The 20,408-nt window shown below is 49.7% G+C and overlaps 1 protein-coding gene across 6 annotated transcripts in view; it reads right to left on the minus strand.

Annotated features, from left to right (window-relative positions):
• Positions 1-20,408, minus strand: part of Abcc8 (ATP binding cassette subfamily C member 8) — a 77,427-nt gene that overhangs the window by 5,458 nt on the left and 51,561 nt on the right. For 5 of the 6 annotated variants that reach the window (XM_028788897.1, XM_028788898.1, XM_028788902.1 and 2 more), the window contains 13 exons: positions 16,818-16,847; positions 14,755-14,793; positions 13,751-13,849; positions 12,702-12,786; positions 11,955-12,035; positions 10,283-10,420; positions 8,943-9,068; positions 7,998-8,097; positions 7,207-7,448; positions 6,945-7,111; positions 5,787-5,856; positions 5,181-5,338; positions 2,737-2,829 (listed from right to left, as the gene is read on the minus strand). In XM_028788897.1, coding sequence (XP_028644730.1) covers positions 2,737-2,829; positions 5,181-5,338; positions 5,787-5,856; positions 6,945-7,111; positions 7,207-7,448; positions 7,998-8,097; positions 8,943-9,068; positions 10,283-10,420; positions 11,955-12,035; positions 12,702-12,786; positions 13,751-13,849; positions 14,755-14,793; positions 16,818-16,847 — 1,428 coding nt within the window. Of the gene's footprint in view, positions 1-2,736; positions 2,830-5,180; positions 5,339-5,786; positions 5,857-6,944; positions 7,112-7,206; positions 7,449-7,997; positions 8,098-8,942; positions 9,069-10,282; positions 10,421-11,954; positions 12,036-12,701; positions 12,787-13,750; positions 13,850-14,754; positions 14,794-16,799; positions 16,848-20,408 lie in introns of all 6 variants that reach the window. The other variant, XM_028788900.1, reaches the window with a different exon arrangement.

The raw sequence follows: 20,408 nt of genomic DNA on the forward strand, positions 1-20,408 counted from the left end.
CTCCCCCCAGCACTTGCATTCTTTCCATCACCTGGAAGCTTTCTCCCTTGATCTTTCCAAATCTGCTCCCTTCTCAACTCCAGGCCTGACCTTAACTGCACCTCCTCAGAAACGCCTTCCCTGACTCCCCCTTTCCCTTCCGTAGCCACTCATCAGCCTGAGGTGCCGTGGAAGTTTAATGATGAACAAAGGGACCAACGAAAACCCATCTTGGACTAAACTGGGAAAAACCAAATCCGGGAACGCAGAGAGACCCCATGCCGTGTTGGGCATGTGCTTCTCACCTCTGAAGCTGTTTTGCTTGAATCATTTCTGGGCAGAGGACACTCATCTGAGGGTGCTAAAGAGCGTCTCCAAGGTGTGGGGGGAGTGTGTGCCGAACAGACAAGTGGTGGATGCGTGTGGGTGGGTGACAGGTCTGAGGTGAGTGTGAATCTCAGCATGAGAGGGGCTGGAGTATGCGCATGCTGACGTATGTGTGTGCTTGCATGTGTACACATGCTCATGTGAATGTGCATGTGCCTGAGAAAATGTGAGGAGTGTATGAGGGTCTGAGGGCCTGTGGACACCATATCAAAGTTGAGGCAGTTGACACACATGCTGGGGACTGGGAAAGAGCTCCACAGCAGTGCAAACCCAGACTGGGATCCAAGCCCCACGATCATGTTAGGATCAAGATGGTTTCTTCAAGGGCAAAATGAGGACATTGATGTTAGCATGGCCCAAGGGCCTGTGAGCCACACCGAGCCCAGTGCAGGGCATTATGGGAACTGTCCACCCTCATGGCTTCAACAAACTTCCACTGCATCACTGTGCTCAGACCTGCCTCCTCTGAGGGCAGGGTGGGTGGAGGTGGGGGTGGGAAGGTGCGGATAGCCTGGCTGAGCTTCGCAGCTGCTTTCCCCAGACTTGGCTCCAGGAAGTGCGTGCTTATTGGGTGATGAACGCTGAAAAGTGGCCTTGACCCCAGTGCAGAGCAGCTGGGCTTCAGCTCACACCTACGTCACGTGGCTGTCGCGAGGGTGACTGCTAATAACTCAAATGCAACATTTAGCCCTTGGCACTCCACCAGTGGGAAATCAATAAAGCTAGTTAACTTCCACCAGGGTAGGCTTCAGGGTTCAAGCCAGCAAATTAGGCACATACTACAGTGAGTAAAAGGCGTCTTTTCAAATTTACTATCCTTCAGCATGATAAGGGGTGTGGGGAACGAGGCAGCAGGTCCTTGGCTGACCACAGGCTTGATCTGAGCCCTGGCCTGGTCTGAGGCTAAGAGACAGAGTTGGAATCTGCTCAGACATCTAGCCCACTTACGAAAGTTAGTCTGCAATGCCATGCCTAGCCCAAGGGCTCTGGACACCAGTTTTAAAACTTAGAGCAGAGGCTAGGCCCAAAGCTGAAGCAACCTGGGGCAGCTGGGAGCCAAATCTGGAGCCCCGTGCTGGGTCTCAGGGCTTCTGTGAGGGGAGGTTCAGGCTTGTGAGGGGTAGAGGGGTATCCAGGGAATGCAGGCTGGCCTCAGGCACAACTCTGTTCTGGTTTCCTCAGATGACATCTGAGAGGTGAATTCCCACAGGCCCACTTGCCCCAGGAGGAGTTTGGTCTGTGCCAAAGCCCAGGGCACCTCTCCTAAGGCTGATCTTGGACTTAATGGTAACAGAAGATATGAAGATCTTGAACCCTCAGCTGATCCCTAAGACCTTGGGTTGCTCCTGACACAGGGCTTGGTGTCACATGGTGATTGTCATGCAGCTGGGCCATTCTAAAAATAACCTGTTGCCACTCTCTGGGTTAGGCTTTGAGACCTGTTGTCACTCTCTGGGTTAGGCTTTGAGATGAGAACCCAATGGCGTGGGTCAGGGGGCTTCAGGTCTAGTTAGGAGGGGACTGAGGCTCCAGGAGATCCAACCACTTCTTGGTTGTGAGAACAGGGGTTTTCTCTACTTCCTGTTGCCCACAGATGCTCCCAGCCCAATACCGCCTCTCAAGGAGGTGGCATGGTGTCAGGGGCATTGAACTTTCAGAAAACTCCTCAGGGTGAGAGAACTCTCGTCTGTCTTTTGAGTCATAGCTTCTGTAACTCCTACTCTAAGAAGCCTTCCCCGACTGCTTCCCTTCTATGCTCCCAAAGCCTTGTCCCCATGTCTAGTAAAGCAATGGTCATATGGCCTGTGGGGACTAATACCTCTGGGGACATGTGACACATCTTCAGTGCCTCGAACTGGTTCAGCACAGGAGGAGCTCAGTGGTTATTGAATGGGTGAACAGCTCAAATCTGGGCTTTGTGGGGGCATTTCCCAGAGAGGTTTCGTGACTGTTCAGTGCCTCAGTTTCCCTATCTGTGCAGCAGGAACAATCATGCTCAGCACTTAGGGTCACCCAGCAGAATGAATTGAAGTGGCAACCTATTTGATGTTTGATAACATTAACTGTGGAAGGTCTCATGGCTGGCTCCAGCTGTTGGGGCCTCTCCAGTGTGGACAGATCTGTCCCAGGCTGCTTTCTTGTCATGTCCCACCTTACTTCTAAGGCCCACAGCTTCTCTGCAAGGCTAGGATTTCACATCTGGAGTCCACATGGCCTGTCCCTGCTAGTGGACATTGCCCAGGCCCAACATGTGATTAAGACAGGTATGCTCTGGGCCTTCCTAAGTAGGGCCCTTTGAAGTCATACCTGTGAGCCTGAGGCTAGCCACACTCCATTCCACTCCCACCTTGGAGGACTCTGGGCTTGTACCTGAAGGCACGGATGGTGGTGAGTCCTTCCACAGTTTCAGCAAAGTGTGAGAGCAGAGGGAGCTGTGTTGTGTCATCCAGCTGCTGCAGGTCCCTGTATGAACAGAGTGGTTAGGCTGGCAGCTTGTGCTCAGCCTCAGCAGGGATGCAGCTACGACCACCAGGTTGGCCAGCCTCATCCCTTTCAGCCTCCATTTCCCCCTTGCTGAGACTGTAACACTGGGATGCTACTGTTGCTGAGATGATGCTATTGGGATGCCAAAGAGAATGCTTATGTGGAATGTTTCAACAGAGCCGGCAACCATCCTGGGCGATGTCCACCTCACATCTGGCACTGAGATAGGAGTGGTGTGTGAGTGTGTGTATATGTGTTTGTGAAGTACATGAATATGTGTGAGTGTGAATGTTTGTGTGTGGGTGTGTGTGTGCCCCCACTTCACAGGTTATAGGACAGTGGCCAAAGGAACAGAAAGGCCAGATTTGACGTTCCCAGTTCTTTGTTGCCTAAGAACCACAGTGGGCCTCAGGGCATCTTAGGCTAAGATCCTGGGTGGGGAGAAGAGGCTACAGGTTTCCATGGCAACACGAGGCCTCTTGCTCCCCACAGCCGCATATCGCATGCCAGGTAGGCCAGCTGAAAAACAAGGAGCAGTGTCCCTAGACACTGATGCAAGAGCCAGATATCAGAGGAATGGCGCGAACATGCCCTCCTTGGCAGAGAGGTGGAGTGTGCAGGACAGTTTGTACTACAGTGTGTATAGCACGGTATGTTTGACAAGACACTGCCATTCTGCTAGTGCCAACGCAGGGTTCCCCCAGGTGCTTGGAGATTCTGGGCCATTGAAACACAAGCCATTTATATCAACGTTGAGTCTTATGGGCAGGTATTAGGATAAAAAAATGCACTTAGACATAGTGACTATTGTTCCCAAGCAGTATTTTGTTTCTTTATCAACTGTATGCACTTGGGAAAGATGCTTAACTTTCATGACCATGACCTGAAGTATAAAAAATAGAATATTTTGTACCACAGATGGGTGCCCATGCTTACATAGGCAAAGCATAGAATTCATGCTGTGAAATATAGCCTGATAATTTATGTTATAGATCAAAATAGAATGCATATATACAGACACATATATGTGTGTGCAAACGTGTGTTCATGATAGGCGAGTGCTCTAACTCACCCCTAGGCTTGGTTCTACCTCGACGTTTTCAAAATGCTAATTATGAATCAGGATACCGATTTAATGATGGCTGTAATTGGCAGTCTGAGTAACTGTGGCCTAGAGGGCCATTTAAGTTTTCTTTCTAATTTTTTGAATCAATGAGTTTAACAGAATCACTCTTAGGCAGAACTCTCTAGAGAATATACTAGAATACTTTAAGTAGGAAATGTGTGTGCATGTGTATGTGTGTTTGTGTGTGTGAGTGTGTATGTGTGAGTGTGTGTGTGTATGTGTGAGTGCATGTATGTGAGTGTGTGTGTATGTGAGTGTGTATGACTGTGAGTGTGTGCATATGTGTGATTGTGAGCATGTGTGTATGTGTGTGACTGTGTGTGTATGAGTGTGTGTATGTGTGAGTGTGAGCATGTGTGTATGTGTGAGTGTGTATGTGTGTATGTGTGTGCATGAGTGTGAGCATGTGTGTGTATGAGTGTGAGCATGTGTGAGTATATGTGTAATTGTGGGCATACAGATGCATGTATGTATGTGTGTATGAGTGTGTGTGTGTGTATGTGCACAAGTGTGTGAGCATGTGTGTGTATGTGTGAGTATGTGTGAGCATATGTGTGTGTATGTGTGTGTGTATGTGTGTATGTGCACAAGTGTGTGTATATGTGTGTGTGTGAGCATGTGTGTATGTGTGTGTATGCATGTGCATGCACGAGTGTGTGCGTATGTGTGTGTGTGTTTGTGTGTGTGCGTGTGATTGTGTGGTGAGTCTCAATCTCACAAGGGCAAATATGATCCATGAGAGTGTCTGCAGGAACCTCAGTGCAGTCAAGGTTTCCAGTCATGCTCTGCACCCCTGTGGACTTGGAAGCGAGCTAATCCATCACACCTCTCCTGTCAGGTGCTGTCTATCCCTCCTCCAGCCCACACTAGAGACCAGGCTGATTCCTAAGTCAGTTTGGCTCCTGGGATCATACAGTCCTCATGGGAAGCATTTGGGGCAAATGAATGGAGGACACAAATACTGTCCCCCTGCCCTAGCAATCCTGCTCCTGACCCATCTCCCAAGGAAGCAATGAGCTATAGAGCATGCACCGGCAGATGAGACGTTAGGATGGGCATTGCCCCCATTTCTATTGGTTATTTCTATTTTCAATTCTCACTTTTATAGTGATGATTCTGGCAAGTGTACCAAACCACCATCACAAAGGACCCCCTATCCCTGCTCCCACACCTCCACCCGCCAGATGAGAAATGCTGCTGTCACCTGGATGCCACTCGGAAGTACTTCTGGATGAAGTAGCACACCACAGCTAGGGGTAAGAGGGCCACAAGGAAGACAGGTGTGACGTAGGAGATGACAGTCAAAGCGGAGACACAGAGTAGGGTGGATCGGCTCAGACACTCGAGCGTGGACGGGATGTGCTGGAGAGGAGAGGGGGAGACAGCGGGGATGTTGCTGTGTTAGACTCTTTGGAGTGCCATCTGCCGCCATGTTTGTCTCTCACTTTATTCCAGGATGATGTGCATCTGTCTGGCTATACTGCAAACTCTCTGGGGCCAGGAATCCAGACTCTGTTTTCCTGCCATCTAGTAAGATGCCAATAAAGGCGATATAGGCTGAATCCATGCGAATATTCAGAATATTCCTGAATGACCTAGTGGAATCTTCAATGGAAGCCAAAGAGGCTTCAGTCTTATGAAAGCTGGCGGGGAGGGCAGACCCTGAGGTAGTGTCAGTCAGAGCAGAACACTGGGCTCCCCACACAGGGACACTGGGCTCCCCACCTAGGGCCTTGAACATCTATGTGGAGGCCAGCATCTAAGAGGACAAGCTTCCAGGGTTCCAGGGGAAGCATGGCATAGTCAGTACCTGGTCAATGGTATTACAATCAGATGAAAATCTGTTTAGGATACTCCCCAGGGGTGTAGTCTCAAAGAACCTAAGAGGCAAGCAGAATCTTTATTTATTGACTGATTTACTCTTTGTTTATGAAATGAGGGCAGCTAGTTGCTTGATTTAAATATTTCTAGAACCATCTGTGGGTCAGGCTTCTGGAGCAGTTGCTTTCGTGGGTCTGCATATATCTAGCCTGTGTCCTTGAGAATTTCTATAGCTACTCAAGAGGGTGTTGGTTTCCGTTTAGCCTTCCTGACTCACAGGCTCCCCGTGACCACTGATACCCTCTTCGGCTGGACTCTCTTGGCAACAGTTCCCTTGGGACACAGAGCTCTCTCCCAGGAGAGCTGTTCCCTGGGGACAGTCTGTCAACTGGCTGACAGTGAGAAGCTATGCCAGCTGTCAGCACTCTGGCTGTGACCTGGAGTTGGCCCAACCCAGCCAGAGAGCTTCTGAACTTCAGACTAGGGGCAGGCAGAGGGTAAGTCAATGAGGCTGCCATGTCCCCAGCCACAGAGAGAACAAAGCTGGAGCGTGAAAGAGCCAGCAGAGGGGTAGCTATGAGGTAGAGTTATGGAGGTCTGGAAGCCATGAGGCCGGGTAACCAGCATGCCTCTGTGGTTCCAAATCAGTCTGACCAGCCGCCAGTCGGGCATGACGTTAAAGAGTCTTGACACCTGGCACTTTTAGGGCTCTGTTTCATCTCATTAGGGTGATTCAAACAGTTAATCCTACCCCCAGAGTCAGAAAATGCAGTCTGCACAGGGAGGGAGAGGGGGAGAGGAGGCAGTGGAACTTGCGGGCAGAGAGATTATACCACCTAGGGAAGGGAATTAACCTTTGTCAGAAGTCTGTAGATGCTCATGTTGAAGGCAGATGTGACCAACGAATGAGCCAACCATGTAAAATGCTCACAGGGGTCTGCTGAGTAAATGCCAGTTCTCCCTGCTTCTTGCATAAGGATACTTCTACACACACACACACACACACACACACACACACACTTGAGTTATCCCCCCCACCAAGCCTGTGACAGAGGACATCTGTGATCATTTTATAGATGGGGGACCTATCTCTCATTTAAGACTCAGAGCATAGTGACCTGCCCTGCTGTGGTTGGGTCTGGGGTACCTCATGGGGGCCAGGATGATGCGGTTGAGCAGGCTGCGGTGCAGCCTCTTGGCCACCTTCAGTCCTGTCCACTCCACAGTGACAGAGGTGACAAGGCACAGCGCGATACCCAGGCTGCAGAGAACAGTGAATACCATGGCATAGACAGACTGGTCCAGGGTGCATTCCTAAGTGGGAAGAGAAAGGGTGTGTCCTGCGGCTGTGTGCGGGTTCAGCCCTCCCTCCTCCTCTCCACCAGCCCTGTTATGGGCGGCAGTTGTACCTGGCTGAGGGAGCAGTTCCTGGCAGCAGGGCTCAGGACCAGGGCACTGTCTGTCCACTTGGCCAGCCAGTAATCAATGGCCACCAAGACCATGTGCTTGAGTAGCTGGGAGAAGACAAGCAGGGACAGGAGCAGGATGCCAGCAGAGGACAAATACTTAGTGCAGGCTCGCCATGGGATCTTGGCTCGCTGATGCAGCACTGAGGATAAGTTGTCATCCTCCTCACTCTCGGCCGCCTCCTCTGCAGGTCACAAGAACCCACCCTGAAGCTTGACAGGTCACAACCCTCTGAAGGTGAACCAGGGGTCAGCTTATTCCCACTTATAGATGGGAAAACATATATAGAGAAGAAGATGCTTAATCAAACCACACTATGCAACCATGTCCAGAATCCCAGGACTTCAGTTTTTCCTGTGTGATGGATAATACTGTCAACTAGACAAGGCAAGCCTCTGAACAAACAGAGAGGGGTTATCTACAATAGATTACTTGAGGTGAGTGGACCTGCCCACTTTGGGCGATGCCATTCCATAAGCTGGGGTTCTAAACTGAATAAAAAGGAGAAAGTGGGCTGAATGTTCATGGCTCTCTGCTTCCTGAGGACATAGTGTGACCATCAGCCTTGCTCCAGCATCATTCCTTCCCAGCCATGATCAGATCATTTCCCTAGACCTGAAAGCCCAAACAGACCTTTCCTAAGGTAGCTTCTTGTCAGTAGTTTGACATAGCAATGAGGAAAGCACCTAGCACGTCATCTGTGTTAACTGCACCCCCAGGCTGGTGGTCATACCTTCCTCCTCATCCTCATCCAGCAGAAGGCCATCTCTTGAGGACATGGCACGGGGCAGGCCCTGAGATGGCTCTGGGGCTTTTCTCTCCACCACTGTCTCCTGAAAGACATATGGAGCCTGGCCAATGTCCTGCTCCCACAGTATGCTGTGGGAAAGTAGACCTTAGGAACAACAACCCTGGTGACACCTGGCTTGCAGGTTGTTTCTACCGTAGGGAGGGCACACATGGTCACATGCTCATCTTACCAGAATTAACTTCTCTCTGTCAACTAACAACCCCAATATCTCAGAGGAGTATATTCCTGTTGTGTGTAGGAAGAAGCCTAGCTTTGAGCTTTCCACCCTCCTGCCTCAGCCTCCCCAGTGCTGGGATTACAGGTGTGCACTGCCACACCCTTGTCTCCCCTGGTCTTGGTCTCTGAGAGTCAAGCAACTCAGGTGGACGAATGACCATGGACTGTCTAATCCTCGCATTCTGCCATCCTAGCTATAATGATCCAGTCAGGGTGAGCATGTAATCAGACTGATCTGTGAGAAGCACTCTCTGGCTGTAGAAAGGAATCCCAGGGCTGCTGAGGCAGCATGGCTGCTGAGAACGGGGCTGATTTGAGAGCAGCAGAGCAAAGCGACAGAGGGGAACAGTTCTGCTGGCGATCTGGCGACAAATGAAGCCACCGCTCTCCTGGGATATTTTGGTTTTGTGAACCTACAATTCCTTACCTTGCCCCTTTCCTTTGTTTAGCTAGCTTGAGCTGATTTTCTGGAGCCTTTCTGTGTGTGTACCTGATTCTGTCCTAGATCCCTGCACAGGGGCCAGCTTGCCCTTTGCTTCTGTATAACTCTACTCTCATTTGGAGACTTCCTGGGAGTGGTGAGGGCAGGCAGGCCTGTGAGTTCAGATTCTGCTAGAACCTCCTATCCAGGGGTGACCTCTGTGTTCTCACCTTCTCCAGCTCTTGGTCTTGACGGTTCATGAGGGTCTTCCAATGCTCAAAGAGCTGGCACTCAGACCTCTGGAAGTCCTTGAGCGTCCCTTCCCTCTGAATGGTGCCATCCTTCATAGCAATGATCTGCCAGGGCAGCAAGAAAACAGGTTTGGCTCCCTTAGAGGAGTCTGAGACAGGGGTGTGGCATCTTTCACGCTCTATCAGTAGCTACCTTAATACACTGCCTGTGCAGTCTGGTAACCCACTGTGTCATAACACCATCCTCAGTGTGTGCCTTTGCAGAGCTAATGAGTGTACCCTAGCCAGCATGGCAGTCACCACAGGACCCATCAACATCAGTTCCCATATGCTGAGCAGGCCGTATGCTATCCTGAGCCATATCTGATGGTAGAGTCTATCAGTTGGTGGTAACACGCTTGTTAATCCAAGTGGGTTTGGCTGCTCCCTTTTGGAATCCAGCAAACTCTGTATTTGAAGCACCCAATGACACCATCATACAAAGCTGCCAAGAACGGGTGTCCATCCCATCCTGGGGTCCTATGCACAGGTACCTCAAGGAATCAGGTGCCACCATGTCTGCCTTACGGGACTCAGGGTTGTTTTGAACTACAACCACCTTGCTTTTTGAATTCGTTTTACCTGTTTTACTAATGTTTAGAATTTTTTCTTTTGGTCTTTATCACAGTGGAGGAGGTTCAGCATCCACATGGAAGATTTATTTTGAGAGAGGTTAATTAACAGGCCTATTTGGCTCAGACTTAAAGATCAGAGAAGGCCACAGATTGTGGCTGCTGTCCAAGGAAATTTTGGTTTAGGAGTAGGCAGGTGTAGATTTCCAAAGGTCCATCGTCTTTATCTTGGCATTAAGTGATTCCCAACGAGATGGAGAGAAGTATGCCCCTGCCTATTGAAGAACAGGGTTGGGGGTATTAGCATGGGGCTCACAACACCGTGTTCTGTGGGAGTGCTGTTGTCTGCAGAATTGCTGCCTCTGTTCCAGCATTCTCCATATGACGGAGGCACCAACCCACTTCTCCCCGAAGGCCAAAGGAGTTGTTTAGGAGAGAGTTGGCTCTCCCATCTAAACAGACCATGCACAGGTAGGGGAAGCAGCAGGACAAGGCCTTCGAGACGGTAAGAACTGAGTGTCTACTTTTCCTCAGACTGTCTGGTGTTCATCTAGGGTACACCAGAAGGAAATCAAGGCATGCTGGGAATGTCTGCAGGCCTGAGCTACATCAAGACTCTGGACTATAATTATTTCTTAGCCTGCACAAAACCACCCAGAACTGGTGTCTTGAACTTCATGGCCATCAGCCACCTCTGTGGCCCCTCACCCAGTCTGCATGAGGCAGGTACTGTAGTTTGTGGGTCACCAAGACCACTGTCCTCTTGTCATCCCGGAGCAGCTCGAGGATGCCGGCCTGCATCAGGTGGTCACTCAGATGGACATCCAGAGCTGAGAAAGGGTCATCCTGAGAAAGATGAGGTAGAGGCTTGTAGGGAGTGGCAGAGGTAAGCTGAACTCTCTAGAGTTCTAACGAAGCCAATCTAGGTATTAACGAAGGTTGGCTAAAAGCCTTGGACCACCAAGCTAACCTCCCTGCAGATCAAATGTTTCAGTTATTTAAATAGACCTTATCAACTTGTTTCCTGTTTCCTGAGCCGTGGATGGCTACCCATCTCCTCAGTACAATCTTCCAGTCCCTCTCTAGTCTGCCCAGTCTTCCTTCCCAGCCCCGCTTCTCACACGACCTTCCCAAGCTCCCTCCGTTCCAGGTTGTCAGTGAGCCCACGATTCCAGCCTTTGCCAGAGTCATTCCTTCCGTGCAGCATGCTGTTCTGCCTTCTGCGTTCTGACGACTTTCCGCCCACCACTCACCCAAGCACGAGTCCTTCTGTGTCCCTGACCAGCTCTTAACCTTCCCATCCTCTCTGTCCCAAGGACAACCTTGTGCAAAGCCAGATCGGACCATCTGCACACCCCTGTCTGCATGGCGCCCCCAAGATCTCACACCCTGAGCCTGTGCCTGTTACCAATTAATTTAATGGACAGAGGAAATCGGCCACTGGACTTTTACCTGATAGAGTTGTTTATATATCAGGTGGGACCTTGGATGGGCTAGAACTTCCTAACTGCTGCGTGTGGGCCAGGTCTAAGAATATACGTGTAGGTGAAGCATCACTCATGAGGAGTGCTGTGTGTGCTGAGGAGTCCAGGGAGAGGATATAGCTAGGGTCAGAGAGCTGGTGTTCATTGTGCTGAGTCTTTGTCCAAATTCCTCATTAATTTTGTCCTTTTGTTTGACTCTTCCAGGAAGCCCTCCCTGAATTCTCCAGTCGTTACAGCTGTTGCATGGTCTGTGCCATACAGCTTAGCTTTAAACTAGCTATATTTCCTGCACTTGTGTGAGTCTGCCTCCCTAATCAAACTTCAAATGTTCGAGGTCAAGGGCTGGGTCTTAAGATTCCTTCAGTATCAACCAAGGCACCTAGCCCAGAGCTTGACATGAAGTGGGCAGGTTTTATCTCGTGCTTGATAGTTAGAGTGCTGTGTTAGAGGGTTCTGAGGACATCTTGAGTTCCCTGGAATATTAGCTCTGCAATTGATTAGCAGTGTCTAACCTGAGCACAAGCTGGGAAGTGGTGCCACACTCCATGTGTTTGCATCCTGATAGCTAGACTGCATAGGTGTTGACTGTTGGGGCTGCTCTTTCGTCCTTTAGAGAGGTAATCTCTAGCCACAGCTCCCTATGTGTGCAATAACCCTTTCAAGGTTATTGAAAGGCTCAATGGGAAGCCCACAGTGGGTTATCAGCACTTTTCTAGCCTGCCTCCTTGTCTCTCTAAGTAAGATAAAGGCAGTGTCTTTAGGAGGATTTGATCCTGGTTAGGGAGGCTGTTGGCGGCTGCTGCTGCTGATGGCAACAACCATGATGATGTTAGGAAACCAGGCAGGCAGGCTCTCAGAAGTGAGGACCCCAGGGGAGCTTCATCTGGGACACTCACCAAGAAGACAACATTGGTGTGCTGGTAGAGAGCTCTGGCTACACTGATTCGCTGACGCTGACCACCAGACAAGTTGATGCCCTGTCATCAAAAGAGAGGAAAAGATCATGCTCTCAGCCCTTCAGGCTCTCACTATGCACTTGGGGCTCAATGAAGAGATGTAGTCATCCCCCAGCTTGGAGTGGCTGACCTCTCCCATCAGCCAGGATTCTGTGTAAATACTCCTCCAAACTGAAATATTCTCTCCTGAATGAAGGAAGGATACTTATAAGATCCAGAGAGGTAAGGAACCACATGGTATTCGGGAACTAAGGAAAACTCACAAGGTTCAGAAAGCTCCTGAAACTTACAAGATTCATAGGGCCCTCTCCATGGTTATATCAGCAGAAGCAATTGTCAAACTGCAGTGAGTTGTGTAGGTTGCTGCAGTGGGCTTTGGGTGATGCAGATGCCTTTGAGTCACTTATACTCCTGTAATTAGCCCCAACAAACTCACAGGTTCATGAAGACAGCCTTGAGGGGAACTGTCTTTTAGTCTATTATTGCTGCCCTATCTGGGGTGAACAGAGATCTCTCTATGTCTTCCCAGGAGAAGTCACACAACACAGGACAATGATCATCACAATTTCATACTACTTGAAGCTCTTCAGCCCTTTCCTTTGTTCTGTTCTGTCATTCATGCTTCCTAAGAAGGACCTCAGAGTACAGTAGAAACATGGACAGGGAGCAGGGGAGGCTGCCACTAACCCGTTCCCCAATCTGAGTCTGGTCTCCATGGGGCAGGATATCTATGTCTGGTTGCAGGGAGCAGGCTTCGATGACCATCTTGTACCTGGAGAGTAAGGACAGGGGGGTCAGCTGATAGGACTGGGTGGAGTGGGGCCTCAGTTCTTGCATGGTCATTAGCTTGTGGGTTGCTGGGCCCCAGTGAGTGATGGCTTTAATGCACTTCCTGCCTTGTGCAAGCAAACACCATGAGGATTGGAAAGAGCTTAGGTCAGCGCTTACACAGCCTGGGGCAAGTTAAATATTTGAAGGATGAAATTGTATGGGAGCAAATCAGTTGAGTGAGGGATGAGAGGGGGCCTATGGTCCCCGAATGGTGGGAAATGCAGTCAGAGCTCATGCTGGGGCACCATCTGGGCAAGCCACTGATGAGTGTTTGGAGGTGGTAATAATGGTGGCTGATCAAATATTTGCCTAGCCTGCTCTTATCCTCTTTCGGCCAGCTTTTAGCCTGAACAGGTGCCAGCCAGCATCCACGAGCATTCAGAGTTTCTTGGTGACAGGTATCCTTAGGCAGCTTTGGATTTGACACCCATTTCAGCAATTTACTTCCTGCCCCTGGGTAAGTTACTTAAGCTTCAGAGCCTTGCTTTCCTCATCCATAAAATGGGCATAAGAATGTTACCGTGTCCAGTAAGAGCACATGTATGATGAGCTAGTACCCTTGTTAGGCAACTGCTAAGTGATCAGTGGGTGCTGGCTATGGCAGTCATTTAGGAATGTTGTTGTGGTGTGTGTGTGTGGCAGTCATTTAGGAATGTTGTGGTGTGTGTGTGTATGTGCTGGGGACTGGAGATCATAGTGGGGAACTGAAAGGGTTAACCATGCTTAACTCAGTTACACTTCTGTCCTAGCTAGACAAGGCAGCAATACCCTCTCCCTCCGCTCACACATGGGAAGGGACTGCTGGAACCCAGGGGCATTTGGATCCTTTCCAGCTGGACTGCATGATGCCCAGGTGCCAAGGACCTCACCCAGCCCTCTCCAGTGTCTCTCCTGGAGGCTGTTACCGTTGCTTATTGAAGGGACTCTCGAAGGTGATGTTCTCCTCCACCGTGGCATTTAACAGCCATGGTTTCTGAGATGCGTAGGCCACGGGGCCTCTGCTCCTGGAACAGACTGGTGGTGAGGGTGAGGGCTTTCCCGGGGTGCATGCTCAGAGCAACTGTCAGGCCAATCAGTGGCTTAGGTTGGGGCAAGAGGGTGGATGTACTGAGGGGATGTGAGAGGACTATGTGGTGGATATTGGGGAACACAAACCAAGTTTTTCCTGAGAGACTCAGGCCTCCAACAAGATTTCTAGTTTCCTCCACACCACGTTATGCCTCTGTAACCCCAGGGTCACAGTCTGCAGTCACACACAGTGACTCACACATAGTGACACGCAGTGAGATTTAAGAACCTCACTGTTTTGACCACACAGGTATATGAGGAGACCCAGGACTTGGCTCATTTAAAAAGAAGAGTGGGAAGCCCCATGAAATAGCCCTTTGGAGGGAAGTCTCCCAGGCTGAGGAGGAGACTCTATAGAGCCTCATTGGCACAGCTGCCTCTGGGCTTGACTCAGTTTTCTGAGGCTTCAGGGCCTAAAGGACATCTTGGAAAGTCCAAGCCTCAGGTGGCTAGGTTCAAGACTATGTCCCCCTTGCACCCTCCTCCCCACTGCTGACGTGAGCCTTCTCCATCCTCATCTCAACCCTGAGGCATGGAGGAGGATCCCCGAGTGTCACCAAATTAAGCAATTCCTTAGCCCAGCCTCCTCATACCCTCAGGAGGTGCTGGACTCTATACAGAAGGACATTTTTACAGAAACAGAACCAAGGGAGTGACATTCAGTGTGCTGTCATTTCCAAAACTTCTCCTTCCCACTCCCCTCCCCCATACACTGCTGAGAATGAACAAGCATGATGTTCAGAGACAGGGCAGCTCCCAGGCCAGAGCGGAGCACAGAGCTCTTCCTGGGACCTGCAGCTGCTCCCAGGACACAATGGCTCCACACACTCAGCATAAGTACCTGGCGTCCGAGTCGGCTGCTGTCTCCCGCTCCGGGTTGCTGCAGTGGAGGAGAGACACAGGTCAGACTCCCCCATGGGCCGAGCTCTCTGTGGAGATTTCTAGCTCCTTCAAACCAGCCACCTCCTGCTTCTGTAAGCCCTGGTGCCGCATCTGCAGCCACATATGAGGTTCTAGATGTGGCTGGTCCAGAGAGCCTCACTGCCTGGCCATGAACCAGCACTTGGTTCATTTAAGAGGGAGAACGGAGGAAAAGGCCTCATGGGGGGACACTTCTAAGGTCAGAGGGGTAGGAGGCCTGTCTGGATTTCCCAGCCTCAGCCTTTAATGTAAGTTCAAATGAGCAGGCCAAGGCCTCAGGCCAACAAGGTTGCACCCAACTGGGCAGGCTACTCTGACTACGACCAGGCTGGGCCAGGCAATTGACAGAACCTGTACCACATGGGCGGCTGGCCACCTACAATTGGGAAGCTGAGAGAGAGGTTCTAAGCATCAACTGTGGCCACACACAACTGACAGAAGAGTCTTAGATGCTGGGGGAACCAGTCAGGGAGACACATGGGCACTGGACTGTGGCCAGCTCCGAAGAGCCCCAGTGTCCAATTTTCTGTTACTTCATTATTTTTTGACACACGCAGACTTTCACGTGACTAGGCTTTGGCTCAAGTTATGCAGTGACTAAGGTTTGAGAGGCTAGGACTGTCACCATACTGGGGACAAAGTGGCAGACAAAGCAGAAAGCCACAAGAGGGAGGTGTCTCTTGGGCTGGAGGGTGAAGCTTCTGTTAACTGGTGATTTGCACAGAGAAGCCACCTTGCCTGGCCTGACCGCTGGCTTCTAGGTTTCCCCTGCATTCTCTGAAGAAGTTCGTGTTGTCTCTTTGTCAAGAATCCATTGCTTTTGGAATTCTTAGACTTTTATTGAGCGTATTTAACACATCTGAGTTTTCTGTGTAGCATGAGGGGTGCCTGTCTCCACTCCTTGGAGGACTTTCCCCACCCCTGGCAGCCCTGGAGCCTCCTCAGAAACTTTTCCAATTATTTGCTTCCTACTACATTTTTTTCCTTTTTAAATTTAAAGGCAAGGATTCTCGTGTTCCAGGCTGGCCTTGAACTCCTGATCCTCCTGCATTCACGTCCTAAGCGTTGGGGTTACAGATGTGTGCCAGAAGCCCTAGCTCCTGACATTAATCTGGTGGTTTTCAGTTTATTCACAAGGTTACACAGCCAGCACTGCTACCAATTTCCAGAACCTGGTTACCCCCAAACAAACCTCGTGTGACCAGTAGTCACTCTCCTGTCTCTCTCCAGCCTTTGGCAACCACCATGGATTAACTCTATGTAACATGACTTTTTTTTTTTTTTTGGTGGCTGGTGAGGGGCAAGCAGTAGGGTCTCATGTAGCCCAGGCTACAGTTCCCTGTGGAGACTGTCTTGAACTTCTGATTCTCTTGCCTCTATATCCTAAACAATATGGTTATAGCTGTGCAAAGCCACACCTGGTTTATGCAGTGCTGGGAATTGAACCCAGGACTCTGCATGCTAGGCAAGCACTCTACCAACTGAGCCACATTCCCAGCCCAGACAATTTGTTTTTCCTCTAAGAACTTGTTTTATTGACTTCAATGACAACGTGTATAAACATACATACATCATACATACATACATACATACATACATAAAATATTTGTTTGTTTTTGAGACAGGTTCTTATTATGCAGCCCTGCTGGCTGGCCTGGAACTCACAGCAGTTCTCCTATATTTGCCTCCTGAGTGCCGGGATTAAAGGCATGAGTCACCATGTTCCTCTCACCATGGTATTTTAATACCACAGATGACTGATACCTGTGCATGCACTATGAACCTTGGGATGAGTAAAAAGCATGATCACATCTAAGGTTCTTATTATTCCCCCTCTGCAAACCCTATTTTGCCTTCATCACAACTGCAGGCTTAGCCCTGTGGCTCTGAGAACATGAAACAGCACAACCTTGGATTCGCACTTAGCAGTCTCCCTCACAGGCCCCGCCACACCACTCATTCCACTCTGTCCCGAGGCCATACCTGGGGTCTTCTCCCTCGCTGTCTGGAAGGCTGTTGGGTCGGACAGAAAGACAAACAACAGTTATTCCCATTGCTGTCCATGGACACTGGAGCTTCATGGAGAAGCAGTCCCTACCCCTTCGCCCATCCATCCTCCCCCACCCCCATTTCCAGGGGCCTGGGTGGCTTCCTCGGTGCAGAATTGACTCATCTCAACCTCAGCACCCGATGGAGGACCCTCCAAAAACCACAGGTTCAGCTGGTGCTCCTGGCATTTGCCTGGGGCAGCAGAGAGGCTGGCTGGCCACCAAGGTGGTTTCCTACCCCAGACAGCCAAGCTCAGGGAGGGAACATGATTCTCCCAGTTACCATCACTGCACACAGTGTCTCTCAATCTTCAGGGTCTGAGAGTGGTTCAGAAATAACTGGAACAACTGTCTTTTAAAAAGCATGAAATGTCAATGTGTCACTATGGGCTACCCACGGATTTCTTGAGTCTGCCAGTGCAGGGAGGTGAATCCTCTCACAGTAAGAGGTGCCTCGGGAAACAGGGATCTGAATCATGGGACCAAGTTTCTCTGTGGTCTTTCTCCTGCACCAGCTCAACATCTCTCAGCCTCAGAAACATCTTCCACCAAGGAACTGTGCACTTGTGACACACACATGTGGGAAAGACAACCTCCTCTGTATTCATGCAGGCTCTTTGGATTATAATTGCTAAATTAGTAGAATTTTTCAACAGGGTCTCCTGTGGCTCAAACTGACCTCAAGTTTGCTCTGTAGCCAAAGACGACCTTGAACTCCTGATCTTTCTGCCCCTATGCACTGGGTGCTGGGACTGTGGACCTGAGCCACCGCACCCAGTTATCTTATTTTAATAGTGCTGAAGACACCCATCATTTATTGAGCTTTTATAAGGACTGATAAGCACTGTAATAGAACGATCTCTTAATTTTTTAGACTTATTTTGTTATTTATTATTTTTATATATAGGTATGAGCCTTTGTGGAAGTCTGTTTATCATGCACATGCCTGCTAACCCCAGAGGTCAGAAAAGGGTGTCATATCCCCCTGGAACTGTAGTTACACATGTGAGCCATTCTGTGAGTGCTGGGAACTGAATCAAAGTCCTCTGGAAGAACATCCAGTATTCTTAATTTCTGAGCCATCTTTCCAGCCAGAGAATGATCACTTTTAATCCATAAAATGACCACTCGGAGGGTCGTTTTGATCTCTAAATTCCATTTTGCACGTATATCAGGCTCTGAGAGGCTAAGTAACATGTTCAAAGTCACATAGCTAGCAAATGACAAAGGTCTGATAGGTACCCATTCTGCTCTGGGGAAGGACCAAGCAAAGCCACGAGGCATTTGTCATCACCAATCCCCAGTCCTTTCCTCTGGGTCTTTCCACTCTCCCAGCCCCTCCTCACCCAACTTCTCCAAGCACCAGATTGCTGTGATTGACAATTCATAGGAAGACCACTAACATGAGACAGAAGAAACCAGAGCTGACAAACTCCTGCCCTGTGGCCACAGCCCAGGTGTGTTTCTCTCAGACTTCCTCCAGAGTAGCAAAGGATACATACGGTCTGCATCTCCAGGGCCTCCGAGGACTCAGCAGCCCCTCCTCTAGCTCTGACTCAGCCCTGCCTCCATTCATCTCAGCTGCTCATTAGCACTCCTAATGGACTGCCTTGCTCTCCATCAGTGCCTGTGTGAGCCTGGTGTGCCCCATGGGATTTAAAGGCAGGAAGAACAACTTTTCCAGCCCCCACAGTGCTTAGCACGTGGCAGATCTGTAATAAATGGAGCTTGCTAACAGGTGTATTAATCATCAGGGAAGAGGGAAGGAGGGGCGAGTTCTTTCTAGTGGCTATTGCCATGCTCAGTGCCAGGGAGTTGGCACTCAGTTTGGCACTACTACTGCATTGTGTCCCCACTTTACAGATGAGCACACTGAGACTCAGGGCTGGAGAATAGGCTCTGCTCGACAGAGTCAGAAAGAGGGAAAGAAGCTGGGGTGCTAACCTGGGATCAGTTCTTCTTTCTATTGTGTCCCTAAACTTCTAGCAGGAGCCTTACTAAAGCTGTGTGTATATATTTTAAGCTAAAAAGTAAAGAATAGTACATTCGGCAAGCATGTTCTCTCATTGACTGCTGGAGTATACGTGTGCATGCGCACACACACATACACACATGCACACACACATGCGCACACACACACTCGCACACACGCACACACACATGCACACACACGAGCACATGCGCACACACACACACACACACACACATACGCATGCGTGCATGCGAACACATCTGTGTATGTTTTGTATGTACTCGCTGATGTGGGTATGCAGTTCGAGGCCAGAGGTCCACATCGAGTGACTTCCTCAGTTGCTCTCCACCTTGTTCTTTTGAGACAAGAACTCACACGAACTGGAGTTCACTGTCCAGCAGACTCTGAGACCCCACGTGTCTGCCTCCCAAGTTCTGGATTACATCTTTGTACGCAGCACAGTAAGCAGTTGCTGACTCTAGGGTACCCCAGTTCTCCTAGTCTGCACTTTGCATGCCAAGCTACACCACGGCACAAAGCCTGCCCTGCAGGGGCTCACAGTCTGGTGGGTGAAAGCAGACAGACAGACAGACAAACAGACAGACAGAAGAAAGAGAGCTACAAGATCCCAGAAGAAGTAGGAGGAACCAAAGTGTTAGAGAATTTTGAGGAAGATGATACACAAACAGACGGAATGAAAAACACACACAAGGAGGTGAGGCAGCACTGTGCTTTACCTTCTTTATATTTGTGCGTCTTTCCTACTTTATGGTACATTTGAATTTCATCTTTAATTATGTGTATTTGTGTGTCTGTGTGGGTATGTGCATGTGTGCTGTTACCTAGGAAGTCTAGAAGAGGCTGTTGGATCCCCTGGAACTAGAATTCCAGGCAGTTGTAAGTCCACAATGTGGATGCTGAGAGCTGAACTCAGGCCCTCTGTAAGAACGGTAGACACCCGTAACCACTGAGCCATCTCTCCAGCCCTTAATGCACCTCCTTTTGGAATTACAAAATACATATTTTTTGAGTGGTACTAGGGATTGAATACAGGCCTCAAGATGCCAGGTAACTGCTCTACCTACCACAGAGCTACGGCCCCATCCTTACTTTTATTTTGAGATGAGGTCTTACTGAGTTGCCCAGACTATATTTGAACTCATGGGCCTTGAAAATGGAATCTAGGCTTACACCACCAGGCCTGGTAGAAAATGTAATTTTTAAGTCATTTGGAAGAGGAAGACACAAGTCATGTTTCATAGAAGTCAGATGAGCTGAACCTTGAGGGGTGGGAAGGATCGAGGCACAGAGATGGAAGGAGGGGATGGTCGGGCAGACAGGGACACATCACACAGAGACAGGCAGAGAGAAGAGGTGGGAAAGGTACAGCCTTATGGTTTGAACCCATGGTTGGGACATGTGACACCCCTTTAATGAGGAGTCCCTATTTCCTTTCCTTTCCACTGTGTGTGTGTGTGTATGTGTGTGTGTGTGTGTGTGTGTGTGTGTGAGAGAGAGAGAGAGAGAGAGAGAGAGAGAGAGAGAGAGAGAGAG

This window comes from Grammomys surdaster, unplaced genomic scaffold, assembly GCF_004785775.1.
Source record: "Grammomys surdaster isolate TR1022 unplaced genomic scaffold, NIH_TR_1.0 125769, whole genome shotgun sequence".
NCBI classification, from domain to species: Eukaryota; Metazoa; Chordata; class Mammalia; order Rodentia; family Muridae; genus Grammomys; species Grammomys surdaster.